We start from the raw sequence: 9,684 nt of genomic DNA on the forward strand, positions 1-9,684 counted from the left end.
TCCATTTCTGTTCACTCGAATAAGGGAATAATCCTCTTTAAAGCCACACAGTGGTCAAGTTGTTGGCAAAGTGTTATGGCCTTTGTCATTTTAGGATCCTCACACACTTGCTCTTAATTACACAATGTGGGTATAACATCGAATGTTACTCTACCCTGTGGAAAGTCTCTGCTCTAGAGGGATTTATTATATTTAAAGTAAAAACAAATAATGATGCAATGTTTTGTCAGATATATTTGTGCAATTGAGTTGAGTGATTTGTAATAGTTGATAAATGTTTTCTACAAAACATTTTAGCTATGAATTGGATTGAACCTCTACTCCCAGTGGCTTAGATGCTTTGTTGGGGCTAGGAACTGGTTAGTCACACTTCATGCTCAATGAGACTATTGGCTCAAGCAATTTTGTAATCTACTGCAATGTTCCCTATTATCATCCTTACCATCGCCATCAATTCCATATTGTGATCTAACTATAGCTGAAATTCACAAGAGGTTGGTGGCACCTTAATTGGGGAGAACGGGATGTCGTAATGACTGGAATTAGTGGAATGGTATCAAATACATCAAACACATGGTTTCTAGGTGTTTGATGCCATTCCATTTTCTCCGTTCCGGCCATTATTATGAGCCGTTCCCCTCTGCAGCCTCCTGTGCTGAAATTCAACAATGAAATACAATTTTCACCTAAAAGAATGGTGCTGAAAGCAACATCACTGAATGGTATTGTTCCCATTCAGCAATCTTTACCCGACTGAGGTGTTGGCCGTATAGGGGCAGCTTGATAGATTGTGTTCCCTTCAAAACCCACGATTTCTCAAACTAAAACTCATTTGGCCTGTAAAAGCCAAGAGGAGACGCACATCCAGGGTCAGGCAGCATAAAACCTGTTCTAATCCCACTGGCGGCTGGCGGTGAGAACCTTTTAGAGCTGAGCTAGGGGTTTAATATGTCTTGTGTGAACGTGATTAGGAGCTCCCCGTTTAACTCTCACTACCTCCAAGCTGCTTGTGGTGGGCTTTAGAGAGGGCATTTGTTGTTTGCTTTGGAGGTCTCTTCAGTCTCCCAATAAGCCGCCTGGAGTTCAGCCTATTGAACGTTATGATTACAAATAATGGTAAACACACCACTAGTCTCTCCCCAGGGCCCTCAGCTCTTGTCAGAGCTCAAAGACTGCAGGGAATAGAGACTAAGGTTGTGTTTGGTGCTGGGAAAATAGGCAGTTTGTTGAATTTAATGATCATTTTCTGGCAGTGAATGGAAGATCTATTGGTGCGACTAACAAATTGTAAGCACTTTGTAGTATGAACATGCTAATTTTTCCAAGACACACTGGCTGTTACGAAGCTGCTCGTTGTTGCCTCATTGTTGTTTCTAGATGTAGGCCTAGTACAGCAGAGATTAGAAGCTATTCACCACTCTGACTGAAGGTTGTTTCAGCTAAGTATGGACACATCAATGTCAGTATTTATCACATCAAACTGTGGTTGGTAGCCTATGTTCTCTGGTTGCTAATAGACATAGGTGTTGACCAGAGGGATGAAGCAAAAGTGTGCAGCTCTGCCAGAGTGTCAGGTCTACAACGCAGCCAAGAGCAGAGCAGCGACACGCCCCTCGATCTGCCCGCTGCCAGCCCCGCCCCTGGCGCTCTGCCCGATGCCAGCCCTGTCCCTGCAGCCCCTCTCACCACCACCCCACCTCCTGCTGTGTGTGTGAAGAAGGAGAGGACGTCCCCTCACAACCCTACCATGTCAACTCTGCCAGGGCAAGGCCTATCCCAGGTCAAGAGAGAACCATTGTCACATCACCAGGGTCGTCCCCTGTACATTGGTCTCCACAACAGGTAGGACATGGCATTGACCGAACTTGTTCAAACCATTTAATAATACTATATCCTAGAGGAGGTTGATATTTATTTACAACTTTTCCTTCCTCCTCTCCACAGCAGCATAGAGGGGTCCCACAAGCGAACCCTCCCCCCATCCCCCCACTTCGGGCGCCATTCTTCTCCCTTGCCAGCCCTCCCCCTGTCCATCTCAGAGCTGTCCGCACCCCACTTCTTCCTGCCAGGCCACGGGCATCGCCGCCCTGCCATGTTCACTAGTTCACCTGCGGGATTAGCAACCAGCGGTATTGTAGGACGGTCCACTCGAGCAGGCTGCTCAGGTAAGAGGCATGAACAGTAAATTAGATTTAATGTACAACAGGTGTAGGTTGTGAGAAAGGGTGAGAAAAGAGCAGTAGTCATCATAGAGTATGACCTTTAACCTCGCCTCTCTCCCCCCACAACAGAGCACGACCTGCTTCGCCAGGAACTGAATAACCATTTCCTGGCACAGACTGCAGTTAGAGGGGCAGGCTCTGAGCCACCTCTACTGAGGGCAGAATTCCACCAGCACACACACCAGCACCAACATCAGCACCAACACCAGCACCAACACCAGCTCACCTTCTCACCCTACCCCAACGGGTTGCCTCCTCCACCAGGCATCGTCTCTACACCCCCAAATATGGGTTGCACAACTGCCCTAAATGTAAGTCCAGTACATGGCCATTACAAACCTCTTCATATGAGTTCATGTTATTATCAAATCCCACATTCATTGTAAAGAGCATTTTAGGTCACCCAGAAACCAGAGAGTTTACAGAGTGCTTTGTTTTTGCTGTTTTCCAAACTCATCTTCTTAATAGTGTAGCGTCAGGCTCAGCATCTGCCTCCTGTACTCTGGGGAAAACCCTGTGTGTGTGTTAGTTTCACATCTCAAATATCACACAGAAATATCAGATACAGTCCCCAAGAGATACATTTTTGCTTTAGACTCCACTAAAACGTTTTTTACACCCACCAGGGAACATTTTGAAATATTTCAGCATAGAGAAAAAATAATGTATGATCCCTGAAATGGTTGGCTGTTCCACTGGCAGTTGGTAAAGGCAGTGTAAATGGATCTCATGGCTGTTTTGACACACCAAAGCCCTGCTGTCAGGACAAATGACTGTGCCGCAGCAGAAGGAATGAGGTCATTAGTGCTTTTGATCGTGGGTAATTGCTCATGGATGCTTGTGCCGGGCATTGGCAGGGCTTCAGTTAAGGCTTAAGCAGCTGAGATATGGAAACTCTGAACATAGCCATCTGAAGTGTGTACATGCATCTGTTAAACAGTCAATGAGCTCAGATGAATGCACCGTGCTGTGCAGTCGTTGGCATGCATAGCTTCCTGGCACTTTGTGTAATGTGAGGTGTAGAACAGGACGGTCATGGTTAATGTTTTATATTTTTATAATAATTTGTAGCATTTTTACATTTGTTTCTTCTTTGTGTATGCTTATAATATTGTCTAATATTGTTCATATTACTGACATGTTCTCAAAAAATGGTCTTTCAGTTGGAAAAGTACTCAGCAAAACTGGAAAACCCTTACCTAAGACATCAACATGTAAGTTAAAGTACTGTTTTCAGAAAGATGGCAATAAGTTCCTTTGGATTACCATCATAGGCATTATTCTGTATCATATTATGGTTCTCAAAGAAATGAAGTTATATGCCATTTACTCACAGATCTACTCTGGGCGTACGAAGTGTATGTTTAATCTTTTGTTTCCCCTGACGTTCCACTTCATTCATTCTCATCTTAACCTGTGTGTGGTCTTGCCCAGTTCTACCCCTCCTACCCCCCAGTGATGCCAGGCATGCCAGCCCTGCACCCCCACTCAGGACCCCCAGGACCTTTCAGCTCTCTGCAAGGAGCCTTCCAGCCTAAGGTCCATACCACATCACTCCCTCTGTCTGTGTGTCTGTCTGACTGTCTGTCTGTCTCCTTTATGGTCTTGTGTTAACCACATAATTGTCAATCTAATCATGTGACTTACCATCCCTCCCTAGTCTATGGATGTAGTGACACGGCCAGAAGTCCCTCTACTACCAAAGGACCCACGGGTAGGCCTCTTCTCTATCCATTAAGTTATGAATAAAACACTGTAGTAAAGGTTCAGATATTAACCCTCTGTTCTCCCTCTGTTCACAGATAGCTGATCCATTCAGATCATCAGCTAGGGTAAGAATATGCCATTCGCCGTCATTCTGTAAGCTTGTCGACAGAATTTTAGCCCTTGGGTTTAAGACTAATTAAATGATTGTCCTTCTATTCTTGCAGAAGGCTGGCAAATGGTGTCTAATGCATGGCCAGATCGCATGGCAGATTCATCACCACCAGCAGAGAATGAAGGTGCACAAGATGCATTCATTAATTTACAAAATGCATTAATTATTTTCCAAAACCGGTAATCAGTGAAGTAATGCTTTCTGTGTCCTCACATCTCAGCAACCCCTTCACCTCTCAATCTCTATTAAGCTTTTAATCCCTCTCTCTGTCCATCACTCTCCTCCCCACTTTATCTATCTATCTTTAGCAGAACATGCACTTTGATCCACATCAGCTGAATATGAGCAGGGTGAAGCTGGACCTGTTTAGTCGGCCAGCCGCACCAGGTCTTCCTCCTGGACTATCCTATGGCCATGACATGGCCCGACCTTTCCTGTCCTCCTCAGGTTAGCCAGCCTACTCCATGTCCTATTCATTACTATGTTAAATGAGGAAGTACGTGCAGTTATGATGATATTGTACAGTTATGGTTATATTGTACGGTTATGGTTATATTGTACGGTTATGGTTATATTGTACGGTTATGGTTATATTGTACAGTTATGGTTATATTGTACGGTTATCGTTATATTGTACAGTTATGATGATATTGTACAGTTATGGTGATATTGTACGGTTATGGTTATATTGTACAGTTATGGTTATATTGTACAGTTATGGTGATATTGTACAGTTATGGTGATATTGTACAGTTATGATGATATTGTACGGTTATGATATTGTACAATTATGGTGATATGGTGATGATGATATTGTTACAGTCATGGGAACAACGGCTTTTATTGGTTCCCTCTCCCTCTACAGGTCATTTGTCTGCATCACCATTCAATGCCCCCACGCATCACGGCCACTATCAACATGCTAGCCACCTTACTGGTAAGAGCCATAGGCTGCTGGTGCAACGTCAAAATAATGATGTATAGGGCCTCCCGGGTGGCGCAGTGGTTAAGGGCAGCACCAGCTGTGCCACCAGAGACTCTGGGTTCGCGCCCAGGCTCTGTCGTAACTGGCCGCGACCGGGAGGTCCGTGGGGCGACGCACAATTGGCCTAGCGTTGTCCGGGTTAGGGAGGGCTTGGCCGGTAGGGATATCCTTGTCTCATCGCGCACCAGCGGCTCCTGTGGCGGGCCGGGCGCAGTGCGCGCCAACCAAGGTTGCCAGGTGCTCAGTGTTTCCTCCGACACATTGGTGCGGCTGGCTTCCAGGTTGGATGCGCGCTGTGTTAAGAAGCAGTGCGGCTTGGTTGGGTTGTGTATCGGAGGACGCATGACCTTCAACCTTCGTCTCTCCCGAGCCCGTACGGGAGTTGTAGCGATGAGACAATTGGATACCACGGAATTGGGGAGAAAAAGGTGTAAAAATAAATAAATAATGATGTACAGCCATTAAGAGGTCTGTGATGCTCCTCAGATCCATTTGATCGAGCCAGTCACTATGGAAACCTTGGACAACTGGCAACTAATGCATTTGGCGGCCTGGGTGCCCCATCTCTTGGTAGGTTTTCGCTCTCCAATATAATGCAACCTACTGTTTCAACTCAATTGGTGACCTGATTGATTTTATTGAAATTACATAAATCTTTTAGGCCCAGGCAGCCCGTTTGGTGACAGGCAGGGCCATGGGTTGCCAGGTTTTGTCAGCCACCCTCAGGAAGCCTGGAACCGCCTGCAACGAATGCCCCCCTCCTTCCCCACGCCTCCAGCACAGTCCAGGCCTGCTGATGTGGCCCGCAAGCTCACAGTCCAGAGCAGTGAGAGGGAAAGGGAAGCTAAGAAAAGGGATCACTCTGCTACCAAGGAGGAGTCAGAGAGAGACGGGTCAGTGACAGCCCTAGCGCAGAGATGGCATTTCCCAACCTGAAAGGCCTTCAAAAGTTGTGATTTAATATTTTGAAACAGCATCTAACATTCAAAGAATTGCCTATTTTTCCAACCACATAGAGGCTAGATATCATGTTTCCCAGCTGTTAACCTCCACACCTCTGTCCTCTCCATAGAAATTCTCTGGAAAGAAGCCATCAATCCACCCACACATCCTCAGGCTTTCAGATTAGTAATCTGATTGGCAGCAGCAGCCCAGAAAGGAAGAGGAGTAGCCCAGATCAGGGTTGTCGTCAGGCTGAGAGGGACGGCACCTCGCTGGGGAGAGTCCAGGTGAAGCAGAGCTCCTCTCCAGCGCTGGAGGTGCAGGATAGGGGATCCTCAAACCCTTATAACACAGTGAAGAATCACCAATCCAGCGAGAGCACACAAACCCTGAAGGGACCTTTAAACATAAAGCAGGAGCACAGAGATGAGCCAGAGGTTAAGGCTGGGCCACTAGAAATGACCCTCTTACTCCCACCAGGCCACTCTCAGGCTCCACACCCCTCATCAAGGCACAGCCACTTCCCCGTCGCAGGCATGCTTCAGAGCAGCCATCTACCCCACTCTCTACCACTCTCCATGAGCCCCATGCACCCAGTGAGCAGTCTCAGTGCAATGGAGCGAGCCCGTGTCCAGCCCTTCATGGGGGTCAGTCCACTAGCCACAGGTCGAGACCACCATGTGCCCCTTCACCTCTCGGGCCCCTGGGATCCACTACGAGACCCCTACAGAGGTCTGTACCTGCAGAGCCAGCAGGTACATACGACCTATGACCCTGAGAGAGGCCACAGACAGCGGGAGCAACACCCCCACCCACAGCCGCACCTACAGGACAGTCACCGGCAGACAGAGGAGAGGGCCAGGTTGCACCAGCTCCAGGGGTCTCCCATGGAGGGCCACCTAGCACACACACCCACCTTTACGTCCTCCCTGGGTGGGGTGATGTACCCCAGGCTCAGCCCCTCAGCTCCACACAGTGGCCATCTGAACAGGACTCCTCCCACTGCTACTCTCAGTGCCCCACCTCCTCTGGTGCCCACTTCCACCACATCCCCTGGCATACCTTCCACTCCTCGAAAGACCACACCCACCAGTGCCCCACCCTCTGGGGACGCAACCCCATCCTGCAATCCTAAAGAGGTCGAGGCACAGTAGCATGGAAGTCTCTCAGATATAAGAGACAAGACGCTATACAGTACACACTCAACTTGACGACTTTATGTAAAAATAGTATATTGTAGATTATATGTTAATAAATAACAAGTTTAAGTAGTGAGTCTTCATAGAAACTGTTGAATAAGTTGAATAACTATTGTTGGATAATGTTATTTGATAGTAATATATGAGTATTTTGTAAGATTTATATTCCCTCTCTGTGTACAGAAATAGATTTTATGAATTTGTACATTTGTGTAATTAATGCATTACCTTTGTTTAATACACATTTATTACACATTATTTATCAATAGGTAAAACTGACAAAATATGTTCTCCTCTTGATTGATAGTTTTTAGGTTAATGTAACTATGTTTCTTACCTGAAAATGTTTGACTTTCACTTTGTGGAAATATTCATATAACCTGTTATTTGTTTCTATAAAGAATGTCTATTTAAACAAAAATGTAATTACTTGGCAATTCATTGTCTTATTTTCACTTGCATTTGCAGTAGTCCTTAAATTATCATAATTGTTCTATTTTTTTGTATTATAGTATAATTTATCATAGCATGGGCTTGTATGTACAGTGGGGTCCGAATTTATTTACACCCTTGATAAAGATGAGCAAAAATGACTGTATAAAATAAATATTAATTGATATTTAGGTATGGAGTTATTTTCTGCTTATGCATTCTAATTTCTACGCCAAACCCACCAATGGTGTGCGTGGCCAAACTGCTCCATTTTCATGTCATCTGACCAAAGCACGGGTTCCAATCCAAGTGCCAATGCCGTTTAGCAAACTCCGGGCATTTACATTTGTTGGACAGCATGAAAATAGAGCTCTTTGGCCACGCACTCCAGTGGAGGGTTTGGCGCCGAAATGAGAATGCATGAACAGAAAAGAACCCCATACCTACTGCAAAACATAGTGGTGGATCTTTGATTTTATGGGGCATTTTTGCTTCCACTGTCCTGGGGTCGTTGTTAAGGTCAACTGCATCATAAACTTTACCCAGTACCAGGACATTTTAGCCAAAAACATGGTTGCCTCTGCCAGGAGGCTGAAACTTGGCACAAGTAGACGGCCATCTCAATCTCCAGACTTGAAACACATTGAAAATCTGTAGTTTTAATTAAGGCCAGGCACCACAGACAAAAATTGTGATTTTGCTTCCATCTGTCAATTTTCATATTTTGCAACCTTAACTTCCATACTTTAATAAAATGTACAAATTGTCAATAATGTATATAAATAACTCCGTCAACACCTACCATAAATGTCGTTCTTGATAGCATGTTTTATGTAGAATTTCAACCTCTATTTTCAAAACTTTCCATGTTGAATCATATACAGTGGGGCAAAAACGTATTTAGTCAGCCACCAATTGTGCAAGTTCTCCCACTTAAAAAGATGAGAGAGGCCTGTAATTTTCATCATAGGTACACTTCAACTATGACAGCCAAATGAGAAAAGAAATCCAGAAAATCACATTGTAGGATTTTTAATGAATTTATTTGCAAATTATGGTGGAAAATAAGTATTTTTAAACTTTGATTCATTACATATGCTGTTGCTTACTCACTTTGTCCCTACCTATATACAGCGCTTTCGGAAAGTATTCACACCGCTTTACTTTTTCCACATTTTGTTACCTTAAAGCCTTATTCTAAAATTGATTAAATTGTTTTCCTCCTCTTCATCAATCTCAAATTAAATGCGATTAGTCACATGAGCAATCAGTGACGTATTTAAAGGGCAGTAGCCATGCTGAGCAGCGTTTCTCAACCGGTCATTCTGTACGGTTTACGTTTAATGGAACGTTCCAGACGTTAAAAACGTACTCAACACAGCTATTCCTGGTCGTGCAGAACAACACAGTTTCACACCTTTGTTTTAGTACTGAGCCGTTCATTAATACGCTCAGTGTCCTAATAAACCGTTTTTTGCCACAATTTCGTGAAAGTGACCGAAGCCTTCAGAAAGCCTCGGTTTCCCAAGCACTACTAACTAGGTTCTCTCAACCATACATAATAGTGTGCTGAAAATTCGAGATTACATTCCTCTACCGTGTGGCTCTACGCCCCGAGCCATCTTTCCGCTTGTTGCTAAGGAGACATACCAAGGGGTGTGTTCGTAAAGTCACGCTGGACGTTCGTAAATTCATAGCGTTTCGCTCTCGGAACGTTCTGACCTCACAAAAGCAATCAAGCTACTTCCTGACAAAAATGAGAGAACTCCTCACTCTGACCATTTCGCCCTAGCAGAGCTGGTTAGGCTGTTTTCATGTTATCTAGATCGTTGGTGACTGTAACATGTCATATTCAACTGATATTGCGCGATCGTAAATTCCTTATTCTGCGCTCTGGCACACAGACGAGCGGTCTGAAATCGTAGTAGATAGCAAGAGTGAATTTACGAACGCCACCGAAGTAGATTTCCAGAACGAATTTACGAACTCTGACACTAGATTTTTTTTAAATGAAGGTCGGTGGTC

At 44.9% G+C, this 9,684-nt stretch overlaps 1 protein-coding gene across 2 annotated transcripts in view; it reads left to right on the plus strand.

Annotated features, from left to right (window-relative positions):
* LOC139422881 (fibrosin-1-like protein) overlaps positions 1 to 8,454 on the plus strand; it is a 29,005-nt gene extending 20,551 nt beyond the window's left edge. The window contains exons 7-19 of one of the 2 annotated variants that reach the window (XM_071174323.1): positions 1,518 to 1,842; positions 1,945 to 2,165; positions 2,292 to 2,533; positions 3,386 to 3,436; positions 3,657 to 3,761; positions 3,883 to 3,936; positions 4,025 to 4,054; positions 4,154 to 4,225; positions 4,410 to 4,548; positions 4,967 to 5,038; positions 5,573 to 5,656; positions 5,748 to 5,979; positions 6,159 to 8,454. In XM_071174323.1, the coding sequence (XP_071030424.1) occupies positions 1,518 to 1,842; positions 1,945 to 2,165; positions 2,292 to 2,533; positions 3,386 to 3,436; positions 3,657 to 3,761; positions 3,883 to 3,936; positions 4,025 to 4,054; positions 4,154 to 4,225; positions 4,410 to 4,548; positions 4,967 to 5,038; positions 5,573 to 5,656; positions 5,748 to 5,979; positions 6,159 to 7,182 (2,651 nt within the window). In that variant the 3' untranslated portion in view covers positions 7,183 to 8,454. The remainder of the gene's footprint in view (positions 1 to 1,517; positions 1,843 to 1,944; positions 2,166 to 2,291; positions 2,534 to 3,385; positions 3,437 to 3,656; positions 3,762 to 3,882; positions 3,937 to 4,024; positions 4,055 to 4,153; positions 4,226 to 4,409; positions 4,549 to 4,966; positions 5,039 to 5,572; positions 5,657 to 5,747; positions 5,980 to 6,158) is intronic. The other variant, XM_071174322.1, reaches the window with a different exon arrangement.
* Positions 8,455 to 9,684: the final 1,230 nt, after the last annotated feature.

The sequence above is a fragment of the Oncorhynchus clarkii genome, chromosome 12 (assembly GCF_045791955.1).
Source record: "Oncorhynchus clarkii lewisi isolate Uvic-CL-2024 chromosome 12, UVic_Ocla_1.0, whole genome shotgun sequence".
Lineage (NCBI taxonomy): Eukaryota > Metazoa > Chordata > Actinopteri > Salmoniformes > Salmonidae > Oncorhynchus > Oncorhynchus clarkii.